The sequence below is a fragment of the Panthera onca genome, chromosome B2 (genome assembly GCF_046562875.1).
Source record: "Panthera onca isolate mPanOnc1 chromosome B2, mPanOnc1 haplotype 2, whole genome shotgun sequence".
Taxonomy (NCBI): domain Eukaryota; kingdom Metazoa; phylum Chordata; class Mammalia; order Carnivora; family Felidae; genus Panthera; species Panthera onca.
In genome coordinates, this window is record NC_138343.1 from 104909172 (window position 1) to 104933962 (window position 24791).

Sequence of the window (24791 nt, forward strand, 5' to 3'; positions counted from 1 at the left end):
CTATTTTACCTCTTAAAAATGCTACTTTAATTGAGATTTTACTCCGTGAACTTTGGTTTATGCATTGCTTTTCATTTTAAATTTCTTTCTTTAAAATACATTCCTTTTAAGCGTTTGGGGTTTTGTTGCCTTCCTCTGCTTTTAAAATAGTGTGGATCTGTATGTGTATATTTTTAAATAATAATTATGAGATAGTTGTAAATATATAATTAGTTTAAAATGCCATGTTTGATTTTTCCTTTTTCCCTATTAGTAACAGTATTGGATTATTTTTTTAAATATATATTTATTTATTTTTGAGAGAGAGAAGGAAAGACAGTGCACAAATGGGATAGGGGCAGAGAGGGAGAGACAGAATCCCAAGTGGCTCAAACTCATGAACCATGAGATCATGACCTGAGCTTAAATCAAGAGTCAGCTGCTTAACCTACTGAGCCATCCAGGTGCCCCTTAAAATATATTTTATATGTATATATATGTGTATGTGCATATTTCCCATTTCATCTTATAATGTATTCAAAAAAACCTGTATTCAGGAGTTGAGATTTAATAAAATTAGTAGTTTTAACTGTTTCAACAAGTTAATTCTTAAATGAAACTGGGTTTCTCTCCCCTTCTAAGTATGTGGAGGTAAAAAATTCAAAGATCAGTGGTACACTTTGGTACTACTGCCTTGATTTTTTTTTTTTTAACGTTTTTATTTATTTTTGAGACAGAGAGAGAGAGACAGAGCATGAACGGGGGAGGAGCAGAGAGAGAGGGAGACACAGAATCAGAAGCAGGCTCCAGGCTCTGAGCCATCAGCCCAGATCCTGATGCGGGGCTCGAACTCACGGACCGCGAGATTGCGAGATCGTGACCTGAGCTGAAGTCGGACGCTCAACCGACTGAGCCACCCCGGCGCCCCACTACTGCCTTGATTTATACTGAAGTACTGATAGTTTTACCCACCATTGCTTTTGTAGCTTTAGTACAAATGCCAACAAAGTGAAAAAGACCCATTATGTGTTAGAATAATTATGAAAATGGTTTTGGCATTAAAGAGCCCCCTGAAAGTTTCAGGAATCCTCCAGGGGTCCATGGACCACACTTTGAGAACCATTGGCCTACAACTTAATGCTTAGTATCTGCTTAATATGTACCTAATTCCCTTTTCTTCCTTAACTGCTTGCTTATAAATCACCTTTTCCATGAGCTCTACTCTGATTACTGTGTATAATAATGTAATCTGTCACTGCCTCCAGCCACTGACTTCCACATTTTAATCTAATTTTTTTCCTCAGCATCCTTTAACATAGTATGTGTTTTTAAAATTTTTTACATATATTAATTTAAAAAAATCTTCCATTAAAATATAAACTCCTTAGAGTTAGGAATCTTTGTCTCTTCTTGTTTACTTATATATCCCAAGCTTATAGTGTAATTCACGTTAAAAGGGCTTAAGACTTTTGTTGCGTACATTTTCTGTGATTTTTCTATGAGAGATTTTTCCTGTATTGTTGACTTTTTTTGAAATTTTTATTTTTACAATCATATTTTATATTTTCAAGATTTTTTTTTTTTGTTTTCTGCTCATTTTTATATAGACTTCTTCTATAAGCTTCTTTTATGGACCTAGCAAATTGTGTATCTGTGAGGATTTACAGTTTTTTTGAGCTTTTATTTTTTCTGGTGTCTCTTTTTTTGTATGTTTTTGTTTTGTTTATGGTTTGTTTGTCTTAGTCTCATTTTTACTGGGGGATCTTCTCATTTAACTGGTGGTCTTGGGTACTCTGGACATACTTAGGAAGCAGGCAGTAAAAGCTAAATGGAAAATGGGTAGATAGGTGGGTGTTTAGACTCATCATTTCATGGACTTCATTACAGAGTAATTGGACAGCAAAACCATGTTTTCTCTGAGGAACTCCAAATTTCAGTATGCTTTCTGAGATCATACTGTCTCCAGAGACGATTTTCCAGTCTCCTGCTGGAAAGTAAATAGATTGGGTTGAGGTGTGGTGTATAGATAATACTACTGGAGATGTGAGAATTGGGTATTGGAAGACGGCTAGAGGATTTCTTCAGTTAGTATGTAAACTTTTACTCTGGAATTTCTGATCCTGTGCTTTATTTCAACCTTGTCTATGCCTGATACCCCAAAGTTCAGTTTCTGTAGTTCACTTTTTGTTGTTCAGCTTCTCCTTAAAATAAACCTCTAGTCTTTGGTAGCATTGAGAATATTAGACACCTACCTATATGGTAGGGACCCAGAGTCTAACCTGTTTCCCATTTAGATTTTTAAGCTCTTTCTGTTTTAACACTGTTCCTCTTCTGTGTTTTCTGTGATACCTGGTACCTCTGATTCTAGAGATCTTTGGGATGATAGTTGGATGATAAATTAGCTTTCTTCTTCTTTTTTTTTTAAGCTTCCTTCTTATTGGTAGCTACCTCTCCAGGCATTGAGGTGCCACCTTTCCCTCCTCATTTATAATCGTGTCCCCTATATATTACGGGCAGGATTACCGATGTCCACTGCACTCCTCAGAGATAGAATTTGTATTTCTCTTTCTTCTTTTCCTTGTTCTGAGAAGACAGTGAATCAGAAATAATTTTATTTTGCGTCCTTTAAAAATATGTAGTACTTCACTGTTTTTTAAGTCAGTACAAAGATATGGATTAGCTATGCTGAATTTTTTAACTCAAAAATTTATATTTGCTTTAAAAATAATTTACACATTTCTCTGTTCAAGGAAGAGAAGGTGGTTGGCAAGGGTGAAGGCATGATTGTTCAGGAAAGATCCAGTTGTGCAGATTTGTTTTACTAACTTACAAACACATCTATTTTGTAAAGAAACTATTTCTTGTTCCAGGGCCCTAGGGTCATCCTTACAGGAGACGGCCCAGCAGAGAACATTGATAAGTATTTTTAGAAGGTTATAGTTTATGTCCTGGCAGTCTTTAAAATCAAGGTAAAGAGAAAATTCATCTAAAATACTAGAGCATGAGGGGCATCTGGGTGGCTCAGTTGGTTAAGCGTTTGACTTCGGCTTAGGTCATGATCTCACGGTCCATGAGTTTGAGCTCCGTGTCTTGGGCTCTGTGCTGACAACTGGAGCCTGGAGCCTGCTTCGGATTTTGTGTCTCCATCTCTCTCTGTCTTTCCCCTGCTCTCTCTCTCTCTCTCTCTCTCTCTCAAAAAATAAGTAAACATTTAAAAAAAATTTTTTTTGAATAAAAATAAAATACTAAGCATGAAAAAGCTATCATTACTCTTTTTTTTGTAGCATATCTAAATTTAGCATACAGCCCTTTTCTGAGATAGAAGGGATACTTTAGGTTGCTGATAAAACAAAACAAAACAAAACAAAACAAACTTCAAGGACGCCTGGGTGGCTCAGTTGGTTAAGTGTCTGACTCTTGATTTCAGCTCGGGTCATGATCTCACGGTTCATGAGTTTGAGCCCTGCGTCGGGGCTCCGCCGTGACAGCCTGGAGCCTGCTTAGGATTCTGTCTCCCTCTCTCTGCCCACCCCTGTGTGTGGTTTATGTGTGTGTGTACATGCATGCTCTCTCTTTCTCCCTCAAAAATAAACAAACATTAAAAAAAAAAACTTTAAGGAATATAGAATCAATACTGATCATGGCAATAAAAAGAGCCAACCAACATCTCAGTCTCGGTGCTTACTATATGCCAGTACTATTCTAAGATGCTATGTGCATTCTTATAATTTAACAGGACTGTGTTATTCCTGTTTTATAAATGAAGAAAATGGGTTTCAGAGATGTTAAGTAATTTGCCCATGGTCACACAGCTAATGAATCTAGGTCTGTCTGACCTAAGAAAGGAAAGATCATAAATTTATCTAATTCAGCCTTTGTTTCACAGAATTGGAAACTGAGTCTCAGAGATGAAGTGATGTGCTCATTGCACAGCTAATTAGTTGTAATATTAATGCTAGAGGGCTTAAGTCTCTGGTGTGTGTGTGTGTGTGTGTGTGTGTGTGTTTAATTGAAGATTCAGGGTTTAATTACATTAAGAAGTAGAGTTTAGTAGTGACTTCCATTTAAAAACCTTTCAGATTTCTTTTTGTATTTTCTACACCTTTAATCCTCAACTGTTATTAGGTTTATTTCCAATAATGTACATATGATGAGTAGGTTGAGATTCATTTATGTTGTATCATATTCCATGATTATTATATTAGACACTTTTAACATTTTTACTTCCCTCTGTTTTGATATGCCTTTTTTGGGTGTGTATGTGTATGATTTAAACATAGAGCATCTCAAATATGTATTTCATTACCCTAAAAAGCTTTAAATTACCACATATCTTATTTAAGATTAATTGGAAATAATTATATGTTCATATATCTGATCATAATTTTAAAATAATAGAATGTGTTAATTTCGCTGGTACTTTTGTATTATTAAATTTTTGTTTTAAAATGAGTTTCTGCATTTGCCTAAGGAAACTTGGTCTTAGAGAAAATTGTTAAATATTGGCTCTTTTCTTTTCTTCCAGGTTTCACCTTGCTTAAATGTCTTGTCACGATTATTGTTTAGCAGTGACCCAGATGTATTAGCAGATGTGTGCTGGGCCCTTTCTTATCTCTCTGATGGACCCAATGATAAAATTCAAGCAGTCATTGATTCTGGAGTCTGTCGAAGATTGGTGGAACTTTTGATGTAACTATAATTTATGATAAATAATTGTATGATTGTGTATTAAGTCTAGCAGTTAGAGTAATGGCCTTGTAAATATCTCAAGAGTCACCATCTTCAGGAAGGATTAAAAAGCCATCAACCCCACTTTTCAGAACAGCTATAATGCTGAAAAGCTATAATGCTTAAATTTGCATCTCATATCCTCTAGTTGGAACTAATCATTTCATTAATATATTTCATTAATTTTAATCTCTTAATGAGTGGGAGGGACTTAATTCAGCAGGTATATATGGAATTCCTATTGCCTCTAGTGTTGTACAAGATATTGTTAATGAAGTATAGAACACAGTACTTGTTCTTACAGAACCTGTAATCTAGTTAATTGTTCATTACAATAGCTAACTTATGTAAAAGTCCATGTAATGAAAACATTTAGTATTTCACTTGTGTTAGTATTTCTCTTGCTGGGCTGTTATTGCTACCTTCTTTAAAAAGAATATATTTTCTATAAAAGAAGTTAAAAACTTGTAAGACAACTTGTTTTAAAAAGATAGTTTCTTGGAGTGGCTGGGTGGCTCAGTTGGTTGAGCATCTGACTCTTGATTTCAGCTCCGATCATTATCCCAGGGTCGTGGGATCAAGCCCTTTGTTGGGCACTGTGCTGAGTTTGGAGCCTGCTTAGGATTCTTTCTCTCTCTTCCTCTGCCCCTCCCCTGCTTCCTCTCTTGCTCTAAAAAAAATATATATATACACATATATATACATATATGTGTATATATATATATATATGTATATATATATACACATATATGTATATATATGTGTATATATATACACACACACATATATATGTTATATATATATATATATATATATATATATATATATATATATATATAATTTTCAAGATGGTTTCTGTATCCTTTTTTTAAAAAAAGATTTACTATATTCCTTCCTTTTGTCAAAAAAACAAACAAGGCAGACAGTACAAAGAAGAGAGGTCTGATAAGGGGTTGTGGCTCCAGTCTGAGGACAACATCTAATGGGGGTATCAGGGCTCAAGCTTGAGGGTGGCACCCATTAGACCAGAAGAGCAGGCAGGCTGGAACAAGGTTTGGAGCCAACAAATGATGGATAACAGCCTAGCCAGATCAGAAGATTGGTTATGTGTGGGGAGATTATGATAAAAGAAGCCAGTTTCTTATTCTAAGAGAATGGAAATACAAATATGGAAGGGAGGAAAGCCAGAATAATCTTGTGGTATTAGATTAGAACTGGAGATTTGAATGTGAACTCATGGCTTTTAACATAAAGAGATGTAGAAATAAATGTGTGTGTGTGTGTGTGTGTGTGTGTGTGTTTATCCTCTTAAAGAGCCTGGGAGTAGAGATACATCTATATTAAAAAGCTGAACACACAAAATCTTGGTTTTTACTAGTCTTCATTAACAAGAACCAAACTAATGTATTGAATAAAATAGGAGTCCATGAGTCCATACTAAAATAAGTAGGTAGATCAATAGATAAAGTAGAAAAGACATACAGTTGAAATAATGGTATTAGAAAATCATCATTGGCAACAATATGAATAATAATTCAAACAATACACATCAAGAAATGGTGAAAGTAGTGGTAAAAGTGGGATAAGGAATGGGATTTTACATAGTATAAAAGTATATCCTCTCCAAAATATTAATTATAAAGGGAAAAACAGTAATGTTAAAGAGGAGAAATCTGACAAACATCATGCTAATTGACTGGAGTTCTGCACCACTATTGTAGAAAAAACAGGTGTCAGATGCTATACTATGTAATGAAAAGACTATAGCATTTGTGATGTCCCAGCTAAAAGTAGGTGATCTGTGTCTTAATCATGAGGATACATTGGAGGAAAAACAGATAACTGGCTTATGATCATCAAAAATGTCAAGATCATAAAGAAAAAAATAGGAACTTTTTTGTATTGAAAGAGACTAGAGACATGACAGCTGGGTGTAATACATAATCCTGGATTAGGTGTTACTAGGGTAACTAGTGGAACTTGAATGGGATTTCTGGGTAAAGAGTATACAGGTATTTTTGTACTATTTTTGCATTTTTTGGGTAAATTTTAACTCTCATATATCATGTAAGTTGGTATTTTTATTATTTTTAGGCACAATGATTATAAAGTTGTTTCACCTGCATTAAGAGCAGTTGGTAATATTGTGACTGGTGATGATATTCAAACACAGGTGAGTTCAGACTTTAATATAAATTGTTAACATAATGGATTTTAAGAAATTTACCTAGTTTCATACTACTTGGTTACATATTAATCAAGACTTTAGCATTGCCACAACTATATAGACATCTACAATGTAATGGTAATAAGCATATTCTTGGTAATAAGTGATTAACCTCAAATACCTCTGTGTGAAAGCACTATCCTAGATATATATATATTGATGTAAAGAAGTATAAGATAGAAGGTAGGCTCTTGAGGGATTTATGATAAAATTGAGGAGAAAATACATATTAAAACAAAGTAAATTGCCCAAGTTTAGTATATGTTTGACGAGAGCTGATTGGTCAGTAAATGCGATAAAAAATTTTAAGAAGAGATCACTGTGCTGAGAAATCTTTGTAGATTCCATAACGGAGTTGTAATTAAACTGTATTTTAAAGATGGAGAAGAATTTGAGTAAACCAGAAGAGATTTATATGACCATAGGTACAGAAGTAGATGTATGAGTTGTGTTTAAGAGACAATAAGGTTGACTGGAAGAGGAACTATCAGGGAGAGAGTGATTGATTATAAACAGGTTAGAAGGGGATTGGTTAGAAATGGGAGGGCCTTTTTTAGTAGATTGAAGATCTAGATTATGAGAATGGAAGGAAACATTTCCCGGATTAGTAACTACATGTGTCTGTGTCTGTCTGTCTTTTGGAGAATGGTGACATACCAAAAAAAAGGTGTGATGTCAAGATTACATCTGGGGCAGTCTTTTTTGAAGATAGGAACTTAAACTCTGTAACACATTCAGTTCTCCTTTGCCACCATTAAATAAATTTTATTCTAATTTACATATTGTCTTTCAGTTTTAATTTATTCAAGTCCTATTTAGGTACTTACACATTAGTTATTAAATAGGTAATTCTTAGTAATTGATAGTTTCTAATTTGAAATAGCTCTTTAAATGAGAATGCCCTTTTAAACATACACTCTTCAGCAGAATTTTCATATACTGCTTCATGCATTTTTCACCAAGTAAATTTAATGCAAATGATTGTGGGTATTTTGAAAATAGGAACATAATTATGGCATGGAATTAATGTAAAGAGACAAAGCAGAACATACTATTTTATAAAAGAAAAGTGGAATAAACATTTTAATGAAAAAAAATTACCTTATTGTAGACATTGAGGTTTTTTACATTTATAGAATCAGGTACTTTCGACCTGTTTGATTTTTTTTTTTCCATCATCTCATTTGGTAAAACTAGGGGTCGGATACTGGCCAGTCACTAAATCTCTCTTCAAATTGTTGTATCAGTTGAACTCTTGAGTGTATTCCTAAACTTGAAGGGCACACCTCTGAATGTACTGCTAATTCGCATTTTGGTGGTTTGACAAGGGCACTTTCTGCACCTGCATTAGACCAGATTTGGCAAAGAGGGAGGGTAGAAGATAGCAAAAACCTAAGTTTTACTTTGAAAGGAATCCCTTTTTTCCCAATTTAGTTTTTCAGAGTGGTTTTTATATTTCTAAATTAAATCATTAGTATATTTTTGTGTGGATTTTTTTCATTTGTTTTGTTTTTTGTTATTGTTTTTGTCATAAAACTTTGTTTCCATTTCTGATTTTTGTTTTAGGTAATTTTGAATTGCTCTGCATTACCGTGTCTCTTACACTTGTTGAGTAGCCCAAAGGAATCAATCAGAAAAGAAGCCTGCTGGACTGTTTCTAATATCACTGCTGGAAATAGAGCTCAGATTCAGGTAAATACCTTTCAGATCTAAGAAAACAGCAAGATTTCATAAGTCAGTGTGGACAAAAGTCAGCATTTTACCAGTGATTTTTTTTTTTTTTTAGTGAGTTACTTAAAAAGATCTTGAAAAGTATTTTAAAGAACATAGCCTTTTCTCCTCTAAAATAATAACATTAATTTGTAGGAGTCTAGTGAGGAATTGTGTGTGTGTGTGTGTGTGTGCGTGCGTGTATAAAATTGCCCACAGTGCTGGCACATATGGCTACTCTTTAAAAAGGATGGATTTATATTAGTTTTAAATAGGTAGTGATCTTCTTTTCTAAGCTTTTAAGTAGTGATTTATTAGGATCTTACCAAGCTTGAGTCAAAAATTATCCATTTTGATAAATTATCCACCTTGTACTTCTCATATTTAAAATTAATATTCTGTTAATATATTCTCCAATCATGAAAGTTTGTTGAAAGATTAGAAAGATTATCAGAGGTATTTCCAAAAAGCCTGACATTTTAAAACCAACGAGTCTCTCCACTTACTAATATGTTTAAAACAGTATTTGCATTGATTATGCTGTATCATTTTTCCTCCTCAGGCTGTTATAGATGCAAATATTTTTCCTGTTTTGATTGAGATTCTTCAGAAAGCAGAGTTTCGCACCAGAAAAGAAGCAGCTTGGGCTATAACTAATGCAACATCAGGAGGCACTCCAGAACAAGTAAGGTATGATAAAAATTTTTTTGATATTTTTTAAAATGTCAATAGAACTAAATGAAGTACTAAATACATTTTATTTGTTGATGAAACTAAAACATTATTTCTAAATCAGTTAGTAAGCATTTTAATGTGAAATGAAAGCATTTGTTACATTAGGTATATTCATTCACAGGTTTTTTTTTTTCATTAAAGGATAATTAACACCATTCTCTTTGACAGACTGTATTTAAAAAATCAGAGATTAAAAATCTGAAAAAGAACAGTCTATATTAATTTGCAAATTTTTTTAGACCATTAAAGTCACATACATGTAACTTTATTATATAGAAATGGCTAATGAATTTGAGCATCCCTTATCTAAAATACATTGAAATAGACATTTGTTTGTATAGTAATGTTCTCCTGACTGGTTATTAGCCTTATCTATGGATGGTATCTTTTATTTTTCATTACTAGTATTCTTTCTTTCTTTTTTATGATAACTTTTTGAATCTAAGCCATTTATTGTTTATTTACTTGTTTATTTTACTAACAACATAAATAGGTACTCTGGGCTTTGAAGTCAGGATGCTTTCAAATCCTGTTCCCTCAGTAAAAGTTGCATGACCTTGACAAAGTCATTTTACCTGTTTAATCCACAGTTTCTTAATTTTTTTTTAATTTAATTATTCATTTTGAGAGAGACAGCAAGCAGGGGACAGGCAAAGAGAGAGAGAGAGAGAGAGGATCCCAAGTAGGCTCTGCACTGTCAGCTTGGAGCCCAACATGGATGGGGCTGAATCCCACGAACTGTGAGATCATGACCTAAGCCAAAACCAAGAGTCAGACACTTAACTGACTGAGCCACCTAAGCACCCCAGTTTCTTCATTTTTTAAATGAATTTGATTAACAGATAGTACTTATGGTAGTATCTTGATAATTAAATGTAATTCATACATTTAAATGCTTAACATGGTGCTTAAACATTAAATTCTCTACTAAGATTAGCTGCTGTTATCATTATTATGTGTAATCATCACAGCTTTTACGATCAGAATTCTTGAGTTTCTTTTTATCTTGTGCATTTACCCTCTTTTCCCCCATAGCAAGGTTCTACTTTGCACTTGTCTAAAAGCCTAACTTCCTACAGAATCTTCTTGTTCTATGGATTTGTCTGGAAACTCAGGACTTTTTAGGTTTCTTGAAGTGCCTATTTAGGAAGTATTTTCTAATTAGTATTTGATTTATTTCTTAATTTATAAAAGAAGTCAGGCTACTAGCTACTTTACAAATCACTGAGAAGGTTTTGTCTATCATTGCCTACACTTGTACTATATCTTGCTGTCTTAGATTTATATTTCTACATGTTGATAACATCTCTCCTTTTTATTTTCCATTCTACTTGTTTCATTACATTTCCATTTCATTATGTTATGAATATAAGCAGTAATAAAACAAGATCTTTCCTTTGTTCTAGCTTGCATTTTTTATATACTAATATTATTTTTATGTGCTTTGGGTACTAAAGTTTCTTTGTTCACCTATAAATAGTTGTGTTTTTTCAGTTTATATTCATTATTATGTCGTCCATATGTAATTAGATTTATTAGTGTGAATCAAGTGTCCAAACCAAGGTGATTATTTTTCTAACCATTTTTACCATTTCATTAATTCTACATATATCGGAAGAGATCTTAGATTAATTTCAGCATGCATACCACTAATATTTATTGAATATCTGATATTGCCAGTTGTTGTGCTACATCATTTCAGTTACTGAGTGTCAGCAGTATATCAGATACTTTCATGTATTTTATGTCCTTTAACTTCATACCTCTATGAGATATTCATTCAACAAATATATTGATCAATTTTAGTATAGTATATGGCAAGTGAGTGCTCTAGTGAAGGTATATACATTTTTTAAAAAAAGAGAGTGAGGGTGCCTGGGTGGCTCACTCGGTTAAGTGGCCGACTTCGGCTCAGGTCATGATCTCACGGTCCGTGAGTTCGAGCCCAGCGTTGGGCTCTGTGCTGACAGCTCAGAGCCTGGAGCCTGTTTCAGATTCTGTGTCTCCCTCTCTCTGACCCTCCCCTGTTCATGCTCTGTCTCTCTCTGTCTCAAAAATAAATAAAACGTTAAAAAAAAATAAAAAAATAAAAAAAAAAAAGAGAGTGGAAACTAACTTTATTGAATTCTTAACTGTATTTTTACAGCAACACTCTGAGCTTGGTACTGTTATTATCCCCATTTAAAGATGGGGAAACTGAGGCACAGAGCAGTCACTCAAAGTCACATAACTAATAAGGAGTGGATTTGGCCCTTGAAGTCATGCATTCTGGCTTCTGCACATGCTTTTTTCCTTTATGCTTAGTGGACGTTTTGCCAAGTGAATAAATCAGTTACTTTATTTTATAGAGAATGGAAAAGAGCTAATAAAAACTAGAAAAGGACAAAGTATTAAAAAATGAGTGGAATAACTTTTGTGAATATTATGTTAAAATTATTCACAACAGAGCCTGTTTTGCTCCTAGAAGCCTTCTGTGCTTCTGAAACACAGGAGATACCTTAGAACATCAGCTACAATTGTTTTTGTGGGAAATTTGATTTAAATGTCCCTTTTCCCTCTCCATTTCTGCATACTCCCATGCGACCCTGATATGTGTACATAGGCTCACCTTTAAAAAAAGAAAAAAAAGCACCTTGAAGCCACTATTCTTAGTATTCATATTGCCATGCAAAAACAGACCCAAGTACCAACTTGCTTATGTGTATCTTTTTGTAATATTTGTAATATCATTTATGGCTAATTATGTTAAATGAGAGTAGGAGAGTAAAAAGAAGTTTCGGGTTCCTATGTAGATGAATATTTAAATGTTTTCATGTTTGAGTTTATATATGAGTACTTTTCTTAATTGTTTATGTAACATTTCACTAAAGAATATTTTCCTATCGTTGTTGTAAATATTTAAGTCTTTTTAAAATTTTTTTCCTCTACTTTTTTTTTTTTTTTTTAATTACTCTGAAGGTATTTGGTAGCCTTAGGTTGCATTAAACCCCTTTGTGACCTATTGACTGTTATGGATTCTAAAATAGTCCAAGTGGCTTTAAATGGACTTGAAAATATTCTACGTCTTGGAGAACAAGAATCTAAGCAAAATGGAATAGGCATTAATCCATACTGTGCTCTCATTGAAGAAGCATATGGTAAGCAGTCAGTTCAAAATTTATCATTCTAGTCAATTCTTTTTGTTTTTAATTGCTGTTTAACATTATGTTGGTTTTAGGTATACAAGATAATGATTCAATATTTGTATATGCTACAAAATGATTACCATAGTAAGTCTAGTTACCAACCATTATTGTACATAGGTATAAAGATTTTTTCTTGTGATGAGCACTTTTAAGATTTACTCTCTTAGCAACTTAATAAATATGTAATAAAATATTCTTAACTGTATAGTTCCCATACTGTACACTATATTCCCATGACTTATTTATAACTGGAAGTTTGTACCTTTTGACCTCCTTCATACCTATTTTGCCAACTTCTTCACGGGCAACCACCAGTTTGTTCTCTGCCTCTAGGAGCTTGGCATTTGTTTTTGTATTTTTGGATTTGACATATAAGTGAGATCACATGGTATTCGTCTTTCTTTGTGTGACTTATTTTATTTAGCATAATGCCCTTAAGGTCCATCCGTGTCGCACATGGCAAGATTTCATTCTTTTTATGGCTGAATAATATTTTATTATATGCATGTATACCACAATTTTTTAATTCCTCTTCCATCAGTAAATACTTAGGTTGTTTATATATCTGGGCCACTGTAAATAGTGCTGCAGTGAACATGGGGGTGTGGGTATCTTTTCTAGTTAGTGTTTTTGTTTTCTTTGGATAAATACCCAGAAAAGGAATTGCTAAATTATATGGTGGGTTTTTTTTGGTTTTTTTTTTTTTGAGTAGCTTAATTTTTTGAAAACCCTCTACACAGTTTACCATAGTGGCTGCATCAGCTTACATTCCTACCAGCAATGCACCAGGGTCCTGTTCTCTTCACATCAGTGCTTGTTATTTCTAGTCTTTGAGAACTGATTCTAACAGATGTGAGCTGATATTTCATTGCAGTTTTTATTTATGTTTCCTTGATGATTAGTGAGGTTGAGCACCTTTTCAACCTGTTGGATATCTGTGTTCTTTGGAAAAACATCTATTCAGATCCTCTGCCTATTTTTTAACCAGATGGTTTGTTTTTGGTGTTGAGTTTTATGAGTTATTTATATATTTTGGGTATTAACTCCTTAAAGTATATGATTTTTAAATATTTTCTCCTATTCTGTAGGTTGTCTTTTCATTTTGTTGATGGCTTCTTTTGCTGTACGCAAGGAACAGTAACCTTGCGTTTTAGTTTGATGTAACTTCACGTGTTTATTTTGACTTTTGTTGCCATTGCTTTTGGTGTTAAATCCAAAAATTGCCAAGACCGATATCAAAGAGTTTATCAGCTGTGTTTTCTTTTGGGAGTTTTAGAATTTCAGATCTTACATTCAAGTAATCCATTCAGGGTTTGTTTTAGTGTGTGGTATAAGATAGTGGCCCAGTTTCATTCTTTTGTATGTAGCTTTCCAGTTTTCCCAGCACCATTTTATTTATGTTTATTTATTTTTGAGAGAGAGAGAGGGAGAGAAAGAGTACAGGGGAGGGCAGAGGAAGGAGACACAGAATCTGAAACAGGCTCCAAGCTGTCAGCACAAAGCCTGATATGGGGCTTGAACCCACAAACTGTGAGATCATGACCTAGCCGAAGTTGGTCACTTAACCCACTGAGCCACCCAGGCGACCCCCCAACACTGTTTTTTTGAAGAGATTATTATTTCCCATTGTATGTTACATTCTTTGCTCCTTTGTTGTAATCTGATTGATATTATATGTGGGTTTCTTACTGGGCTCTCTATTATGTTCCATTGATGTGTTTTTATGCAACTAAGTTTTGATTATTATAGCTTTGTCATATAGTTTGAAATCCAGGAGTATAATGCCTCCAGCTTTGTTGTTTTTAAGATTGCATCTGGCTATTTGGGGTTTTATGTGGTTCAGTACAAATTTTAGGATTGTTTGTTCTGTTTCTGTGAAAAGTACCATTGGAATTTTGATATGGATGATATTGAATCTGTAGATTGCTTTGGATAGTGTGGACATTTTAACAGTACTAATTCTTCCAACCCATGAGCACAGAATATCTTTCCATTGATTTGTGTCGTCTTCGGTTTCTTTCATTATAGTTTTCAGTGCACAGGTCTTTTACCTCCTTGGTTAAATGTATTCCTAGGAATTTTATTCATTTTGATGCACTTGTAAATGGGATTGTTTTTTAAATTTCACTTTCTAATAGTTTGTTATTAGTTTATAGACATGTAGTAGATTTTTGCACTGTTTTTGTATCCTCCTACTTTACTGAATTCATTGATTAGTTTTAACTATTTTTTTGGTGGAGTCTTTAGGATTTTCTATTATAAAACCATGTCATCTGCAAATGATGATAGTTTTACTTCTTCCTTTTTGAATTAGATGCCTTTAATTTCTTTTCATTGCATAATTGCTCTGGCTAGTACTTCCAATACTATCCTGTAATAATACAATTGAAGAGGTTCATCTGTAATCAAATGAAAAAGATTTTCAGTATCACTGAGACTTGTGTGTAGATTGTTTTTCTTGGAAGCAATGAAATGAAGTGCTGTAGATTCTGCTTATCTTGTAAAAATAGACATTTTCAGTTTCACTTATAGGTTGTACTTTTGGTAAATTATATAATAGATGCACTGGATTTGCAAATAGTATTCATTCCATATTGGTATCTTCTGGTTCATTCTCTGAGATAATGTGTGTGTGTTAGTTTGCTCACCTTTTGGTGTGTTTTTGTTTTGATGCTTTCCATTTTTGTGCCTTTTATTTAGCATAATTACTTTGGAAAGGACCTGTGGATTTACATAATCTAAAACTGTCATTTTAAAATTGAGACACTAAATTACAAAGGAACCAAACTATTTGGGCAAAATCACACAGCTAGCAGAGTGAAGACTGTGATGTTTTTACCCCCAGGCCTGTGCTGCTTCCTCATACCGCACTGCCTCATGCTCTCATTCTTAAAGTTTAAAGCATAAATGGTGTTAGCTATCAGTATATGCAAAAATTAGATAAAAATAACAGCCCCATTGCTAGTGAACTGACAGATGCTGTGGATTCATTATTTCGGTTCAAATTTATGTTGAAACCTGTGTAACAATTTTCTATATATATGTATATAATAGGTCTGGATAAAATTGAATTTCTGCAAAGCCATGAAAATCAGGAAATTTACCAAAAGGCTTTTGATCTGATTGAACATTACTTTGGTGTAGAAGAAGATGATCCCAGCATTGTACCTCAGGTGGATGAAAATCAACAACAGTTCGTGTTTCAGCAGCAGGAAGCACCAATGGAAGGGTTTCAACTTTAACTTGGTGGGGGAAAAATTAATGGCTAAAAAGGGTAGTTTCAGATATCTCTTCTTTGTTACAGTGTCAGTAGGAATGTTTGGTGTGTTTTTACTTAGAACAGAAAAGAAAAAGTTGATGCACTTTTAAAAAGCAAAACAAAAGTTTCCATTCGGATGCAGTCTTTTGTTATAGTTTTGTTTTTATTTTGGTGTACCTGTATTTGTGTTTCTGTTGTTTTATCTATTTTTTGTATCTACTTGTGAACAATTAAATACATATAAAATTATTTAATAACTTAAGCTTGAAAAGGAGAACTTTGGTAAAGTATTACATAATGGTTCTGAATTTTTTCTAGCATCTTGGAAACTGCGCATTAGCAGTTTTGCATTAGCAGAATTGCATTCTGGCAGTAAGTCTGACATGCCCAATCTATTAAATCTACCTCTATCTTGAAGCAAAAACAAAAAAGCTTCAGAAGCATGAAATAGTGTAAAAGCTAAATTAGAATGTGAAAATATCTGTTACCTTAAATTATAAATCACTGTGCTGTAGGTTATACTTTGCAAAAAAAAAAAAAAAAGTTACAACAGAAAACCTGTAAAATTTATTTATAAAACATAGAAGTATTGTACTGATAATTAAAATGTGGCAATTGTGAAGAGAAAAGCTGTTCTTCATGTTGAACACATTAAAATGATTACACAACATTTAAATATTTGTTTTTAACATACAAATGCTATTAATATTATTATATTTTGTATTTTGACCAAATATGCTACCATTTTTGAAATAGTGTTTTATTATTTTTTCACTCTTCATTTTAAAAAGCATCAAGATAGAGATGCCATCATGAATCTAAAGTAGTGCTGCATAGCAAAAATAATACTGTAATTCTTTCTCTGATATTTCAGAGCAGTAATTGAAGAGTTTCACTTTTTGTGTAATAATAAACTTGGGTACTTGAATGGCAAAATTATCCTGAAGAAATCACCTTGTTATGTGTTAAATTTTATTATATGCACTTAATGTTTGGACACTAAAGGGTGACACTAGTGAAAATTGCTAAGGATTCTTTAATATAGTTGAAATCTGTATTGGGGATTTTTTTTTCATAATACAGAGAGGGTCATACCGCTGCTTGTTGTAAATCAGTGTATTAGATTACATTTGTAGCAGATCGGTCAGTATAATGTATCTGTTTTACCTATTAACAGCAAAAACCTCTTCAAACTGTGAAGCTTTTAAAAAAAAAAGCTTCAATAGGAAAATTCTATTTATTTATAGATACATATGTATATGGTGTCTGTGTGTTGTTCTCACAGTGCTGTACTTGTTAGAGCTTTCTAAGCAGATATGGTACTGTTGAACTGCAGTCTTTTCATTTATGGTTATATGCAGGCTATTTACATTTCCAATTATATACCTAAAATACTTATTTAAAAATTAGTATACAACTGTCTTAAGATGGGAACTAAAGCATTTTTGATATGATCCATAGTCTATTCTGTAAAGAAAGATTTCATTTATGATAGCGTTTATAATGTTTCTGCTGGAAATCAGAGGCATGTTACAAGAAGAAAATGTATATAGGAGTACTTTTAAAACTTAGTATGACACTTTGTAAATTATGTATCATGAAACCGTGCTTTTGGCAAGACACTTAAAACCTACAGATATAAAATACAGGTTGAAATGGTGTCCATAATGCTGACTGTATCTGCCAAACCTCTTTTATATATTGTTAAGTAGAGGATTGTATCTGTGCCCTTTTTATTGTGGTGGAAGTTATAAAGTTGAGTAAAAAAAGGTTTTTGTTGTTGTTGTTGTGTTATGTGTATTCAAAAGAACAGGGTAGTTATATCAAAGATTACCAAATTGATGGTGAATTTATGAGGTAAACTCTTCTCTGTGGTACAGATGGTTCTAAGTATCAGGTGACAGGGTATTCCACTCTTTGTAATCAACCGAACTTAATAATGCAGTATAATTCATAAACTAACCAGCTGTGCCTGCTTTTATTTTGAGGACCCTGTAGTCATATTAATAAGTATCAGAGTCAAGTCTTTCAAACAAAGTAGTTCTTATGAAAGGAAAAATAATATATGTGTGTGTACACACCCTCACACATAAAATGATCTTTGAGGGGGCAATTTTTAAATTTTGCCAGTAAAACCTTATATCTCTAAATACAGAATATGACCATATTATAAGCATCTAAATATAAGCTAATATTTAGATCTGTTACTTGGATAATTAATTTGATTAGATTTGAATGCAAGGAATAGTATCTAATAGCTGGGACCAGCTATTGACATGGTGATGACTTTATTGAACCAAGACTAGCAAATACTTTGTTATTAGAATTTTTTAATATATGTCAACTCCTTTCAAATATAATTTTTAAAATGCTTCAAAATATATTTTCATTATTCTTCACTGACCTTTATGGAAAAAAAAATTGACTTTCTTTCCTAATAAGACTTCTTATATTTCAATCCAAGAGAAACTGTGCCAAAAAAAAAAAAAAAAAAATTAAAACATGTTATAAAGGGGAATGCATACAACATTAATGCAAAAAAAAAAAAAAAAAAAAACAAGAAAATACTTGAAAGAGCCTTTTACATTGATTTAATTAAATTCATTGTTTCATTTTGTCTGAATTTGAATTTTTACTAGTTAATCTATGCAATTATGCTTACTTGTTTTATATTTGTAAGTATTTGACTCACTAGCCTGGTGTTTTTAAACAAGTTTTATTTTGAAACGTGTTCCTAGAACTTAATTTTTAATGTCATTTTGTTCACTTACTGGTAGCACCAGAACAAAAAGCTGAAAAAACAAAAACAAAAAAATCTGCTGGCACAGAAATAATATCATTTGGTAACTGTAAAACTTACTTGCAAGATAAAGGTTGATTTGTCGAATAAAAGACTAGAAGAAACATTACCGTTGCCTTCATATTTTTTCCTAAGGTAACTACTACAAAGTCTAGTGAATTTTTGTTGCTGTTCTGAATTCAGCAATCTCCTGGCTGCTTGTGAAACTGAAATCAAAGTAATTGTTAACCTTTACTCTTTTAGTTCATAGCATTACTGTTTTATGAAATGTGACATATTAGGAGACAATGTGCTAGGGCTCTAAAAGGATAATGTGTCTTTAAATTCTGACTGGGGTGTGGGATGAAGGGAGGATATTCTTGTCTAACTAAATAAACCAACATTTGAGCAGTATGCAATATTATGAAATGTTACCGCACTATATTAAAAATAATAAAATACTATTTTACAATTGCAGTTATATAAATGTGTCTATTTTATTTGTTCTTACTGATGCTATTGTATTCTTATTGGAGCAAAAACAGATGCTCCAATGGTTATAATTGATTATAATTCCATGATTATAATTCCATCTACTTTATAAAAACCATTAAGAATGTTGTTTGTAACCTATCTGATAAAGCAGTGTGTTGCCTTTATTTTAGAACTTACGTATTCTGCTATACATCAGATCTGTCTTTGTATTTCAAGCTTTGGCAGTTTCACGTGTTTTGAGATTATTTTTTTCCTTTTCTGTTATTTTAACGCAATACTGTGCATTTATTTAAGGGGAAGAGTTTTAAACCAGATAAATAGAAATTGGAGGGAATGCCCAGTTTAACTTTCTTAATGTACTCTGGGACACACGGTCCACACCGTAGCCAAGCCTAAGCCTCCCTAGCTTAGAGCTTTTGTTTGCTGCTGCTGCTGCTGCTTGTCGCTTTGCCTGGCTTCATTTCTTTCAGTATTTGAAACTATGTTAATCACAGAGTAGCAAAAGGAATTAGATCGGTTATATTTAGGGTACCTTACTCTCAGTAAGGCAGTCTGCAATTTTAGTGGCAAATGAATTTCTGAAAATGCAATGTACAGGTCAAACAATAGACTGTGCCATTCCCTTCCCGGAAATTCCTAAGTATATCCTTTAATGATGTGTTTGGTCAATTTAATGTACGTTCTTTGATTTTCTTTTCATTTACATTTGAAGAGTTGACTAAGTTCAGTGAGCACATGATTCCCTGCTTTTAGCACATCAAATAAATTTTATATTTCAGGAGTTTAAGTTTTAGGAGACCTTTACATCATATCATTATTATTAGCACTTTAACATTTCAGTTTTCCATTTTGTTATGAAATAAAACTTTGAAATAATCGTACCAGCTGGAAAGCACCACCAGAACTAAAATGTTGATTGGGGGCAACCCCACCAAATAAACAACTTGGAATGCTCAGTAGTTAATGCACAACCATTTTAATTTGGAGACAGTAGGCAGTTTGATGTGTAATGCCCAAAAGTGCCTACTATTTAAACATTGAGTGTTTTACTGCTGTTACTCAACACAGTGTTGGAAGTCCTAGCCTCAGCAATCAGAGAACAAAAAGAAAAGGCCTCCAAATGAGCAAGGAGGAAGTCAGACTCACTCTTCACAGATGACATGATATGCTATGTAGAAAACCCAAAAGACTCCATCAAAAAACTGCTGGAACTGATAGATGAATTCAGCAACATTGCAGGATATAAAATCAATGTACAGAAATCAGTTGCATTTCTATACAACAATAATGAAGCAGCAGAAAGAGAAATCAAGGAATCAATGCCATTTACAATTGCACCAAAAAACATAAAATACCTAAGAGGTGAAAAACCATTAAATACCAAAGAGGTGAAAAATCTATACACTGAAAACTGTAGAAAGCTTGTGAAAGAAATTGAAGACACACAAAAAGGAAAACATTCCATGCTCATGGATTGGAAGAACAAATATTGTTAAAATGTTGATACTACCCAAAGCAATCTACATATTCAGTACAATCCCTATCAAAATATCACCAGCATTCTTCACAGAGCCAGAACAAACAATTCTAAAATTTGTATGGAACCAGAAAAGACCCTGAATAGCCAAAGTAATGTTGAAAACAAAAAACAAAAACAAAGCTAGAGACATGACAATTCCAGACTTCAAGCTGTATTACAAAGCTATAATCATAATGACAAGTATGGTACTGGCACAAGAACAGATACATAGATCAGTGGAACAGAATAGAGAGCCTAGAAATGGGTCCACAAACATATGGCCAACTAACGTTTGACAAAGCAGGAAAGAATAGTCAGTGGAAAAAAAGACAGTCTCTTCAGCAAATGGTGCTGGGAAAACTGGACAGCGACATGCAGAAGAATGAACCTGGACCACTTTCTTAACACCATACACAAAAATAAACTCAAAACAGACGAAAGACCTAAACCTTAGGAAGCCATCAAAATCCCAGAGTTGAAAATAGGCAACAACCTCTTTGACCTCGACCACAGCAAATTCTTACTCAGCATGTCTCCGGAGGCAAGGGAAACAAGCAAAAATGAACTTTTGGGGCCTCATGAAGATAAAAAGCTTCTGAACAGCAAAGGAAACAATCATAAAAACTAAAAGGCAACCAATGGAATGGGAGAAGGTATTTGCAAATGACATATCAGATAAAGGGGTAGTATCCAAAATCTATAAAGAACTTGTCAAACTCCACACCCAAAGACCAAATAATCCAGTGAAGAAATGGACAAAAGACATGAATAGACACTTTTCCAAAGAAGACATCTAGATGGCTAACAGGCGCATGATAAGATGCTCAACATCGCTCATCATCAGGGAAATACAAATCAAAACCACAATGAGATGCCACCTCACACCTGTCACAATGGCTAAAATTAACTCAGGTAACAACAGATGTTGGCGAGGATGCAGAGAAAGAGGCACCCTTTTGCGCATTCCTGGTAGGAATGCAAACTGGTGCAGCCACTCTGGAAAACAGTATGGAGCTTCCTCAAAAAAATTAAAAATAGAACTGTCCTACGACCCAGCAATTGCACTACGATGTATTTAACCAAAGGATACAAAAAGGCTTATTTGAAGGGGCACATGCACCCCAGTGTTTATAGAAGTGCTATCAACAATATCCAAATTATGGAAAGAGCCCAAATGTCCATTGACTGATGAATGGATAAAGAACACGAGGTATATATATACAATGGAATATTACTCGACAATCAAAATGAATAAAATCTTACCATTTGCAACAGCATGGATGGACTAGAGTACGTTATGCTAAGCGAAATTAGCCAGATAAAGATAAATATCATATGATTTCACTCGTATGTGGAATTGAGAAACAAAACAGATGAACATAGGGGAAGAGAAGCAAAAATAAGAAAAAAAACAGAGGGAGACAATCCATAAATGTTCTCTTAAATATAGAGAACAAACTGAGGGCTGCTGGTGGAATATTGAGTGGGGGGATGATGGGCTAAATGGGTGATAGGCATTAAGGAGGACACTTGTTGGGATGAGCACTGGGTGTTATGTGTGCCTTTCTTCATTTTTTTTATGTCATGTTTATGTATACCTAAAATATATAGTTTCACTTCCCTGTTTTTGAAATGTATAAAATGGAATATTTTATATATTCTATGATTTTTTAGCTCAATGTTAACAATTTTTGAGATGCATCCATATTGATACATATACCTATGGTTCTTTTTCTTTGCTGTATACTATTGCATTTTGTGACTACATCATGATTATCTGGTAAGGCAAGTTTTCTGTTTTTCAGGATTGTCATAGCTCTTTGCATTTCCACATAAAGAATTCACCTCTCGGGGCGCCTGGGTGGCGCAGTCGGTTGAGCGTCCGACTTCAGCCAGGTCACGATCTCACGGTCCGTGAGTTCGAGCCCCGCGTCAGGCTCTGGGCTGATGGCTCGGAGCCTGAAGCCTGTTTCCGATTCTGTGTCTCCCTCTCTCTCTGCCCCTCCCCCGTTCATGCTCTGTCTCTCTCTGTCCCAAAAATAAATAAAAAACGTTGAAAAAAAAAATTAAAAAAAAAAAAGAATTCACCTCTCAAATTCTGTGAAAAGCCCCATAGGGATTTTGGCTGAAATTGCATTTAATCTAGAGGACAATTTTGGAGGAGTTAACATCTTAATTATACTTTTACTACTCATTAGCAAGTTATAGCTTACCATTTACTTAGAGCTTCCTTGCTGTATTTCAAAAATCTTTTTTTCAGTTTTCTTCACAAAAATCATTCAAATCTTTTAAGTTTACTCCTGGGTAGGACCCTCATGTTTTTCATTGTTGTAAAGCATTATCTTGTTAACTAAAAATTTCCAAATTGTTCCTGGGGTATAGAACTCCAATTGAACTTTGCATATTAATCATATCTAACAACCTTGCTAAATTAGTTCCAATTTGTAGATGATTTTGGGGTTTTGTAGATAATATTAACTGTAGTGACATTCATTTCAAATCCTTGTTTCTGTTTCTTGTTGCATTAAGTTATGATCTCTAGTATGATATTGATTAGAAGTAATAGTAGCAGGCATTTTAAACTTATTATTTTCTTAAATGCATTTAATGTTTCACCACTGATGATGTAGTAGGTGAAGTTTGTATTTGGAGATTCTGTGTTACCAAATTTGCCCACTCCCTAAAATCAATACTCCCGGCATTTTCATGGTCATTTGTGGACATTGTGCATAGTGGTGAAAAAATCGAGTCACCCAGGACACATGTTCCCAGCTGAGGTTGAACAAAGCAATGCTCTGCTCTCTTATTTCAGCCTTCATACTACAAACAGCTATCCTTTCATGATTTAGTGCCATGTGTCTTGTGTTTTTTTTGTTGTTGTTGTTGTTGATTTTGCTGTTTAAAATGGCCTCCAAGTGTATTGCTGAAGTGCTGTCTAGTGCTCCTAAGTGCAAGAAAACAATGTGACTGCTTTCTATTTATTTATTTATTTATTTACTTATTTATTTATTTATTTATGTGACTGATGTGTCTTTTTTTTTTTTTTTTTTTTTTTTTTTTTGAGAGAGAGAGGCACAAGTGAGGGAGGGGCAGAGACAGGGAGAGAAAGAATCCCATGAGGGGCAGAGAGAGAGAGAGAGGAAGAGACAAAGAAGTGGGACTCACCCCAAAGCAGGGCTGGAGCTCACGAACTCACCTGATGCAGGTCTCGAGCTCCCCCAAGTGGGACTCACAAGTGAGATCATGACCTGAGCAGAAGTCAGATGCTTAACCAACTGAGCCACCCAGTAGCCCCTTGTGAGTGATGTGTCTTAACAGAAAACACATTTGTTAGTTACGCTTTGTTGAGGCATGAGTTACAATTCTGTAGGCTGTGAGTTCAATGTTAATGAATCATATATATAGTCTTTAAAGAGAAACACCTATAGAACAGGGTATGTATTGTTTGGTTGACAAACATATTACCAGAGGTTCACAGGAACCTAACCCTGTATTTCCCCTAGGAGTAATGATTCAATACTTGCTAATTCAGTGTTTGCAGCAACTTTATACAATAACTACCATGAATAATGATAACTGACTGTATGTTTTTTGTAGATAACTTCTATCAGATTTAAAATGTACCCTTTTTTCCCTAATGTAAGGTTTTTATTTTATTCTGTTTTTAACCTGAATGGAGTTGAAATTCATCCAATTTTTCTCTGCATCGTGAATAAACCTATGGCTTTCCACTGTTAATATGTTGAAAAATAGACTTTCCAGTATTGAACCTATTTTAAGATGTATCCAATGTGTCAGTTATCATTTTATTGCTTTTAAGCTCCAAAAGCACCCTTCCCCAACCTACTTTTTGATATTGGTCCAGGACCTCATAAACATTTCTCCTTTGTCGGTAGAAGGCCATGGAGGGACACTGAAGGAGGAAAAAGTTTCATGACCTATTCCTAGTTTGCTTTTCCTAGCTTTTGTTCCTATGATGCTCAGCCACTGTGCAGAAGACTACAGCGGCTCACCTCCAGCCTAGTGTCAGTGCTCTTCTGCAGGCAGCTTCGTGGTGAGTTTCATTGGCACCTCTAGTCCGCTTCCCAACCAGTTCAGTGGCACTCTCACAGGCAGCCCACTGGAGACTTACCCCAGTGACCCACCTCGTTTTCTAGCAAGTTGCACAGGCTCCC

General features: G+C 33.9%; 1 protein-coding gene across 1 annotated transcript in view; it reads left to right on the plus strand.

Moving 5' to 3' along the window:
* The window catches only part of KPNA5 (karyopherin subunit alpha 5), a 43360-nt gene extending 24281 nt beyond the window's left edge, over positions 1-19079 (plus strand). The window contains exons 9-14 of the mRNA XM_060616473.3: positions 4505-4668; positions 6802-6880; positions 8501-8626; positions 9207-9334; positions 12338-12516; positions 15619-19079. Of these exons, the coding sequence (XP_060472456.2) occupies positions 4505-4668; positions 6802-6880; positions 8501-8626; positions 9207-9334; positions 12338-12516; positions 15619-15806 (864 nt within the window). The 3' untranslated portion in view covers positions 15807-19079. The remainder of the gene's footprint in view (positions 1-4504; positions 4669-6801; positions 6881-8500; positions 8627-9206; positions 9335-12337; positions 12517-15618) is intronic.
* Positions 19080-24791: the final 5712 nt, after the last annotated feature.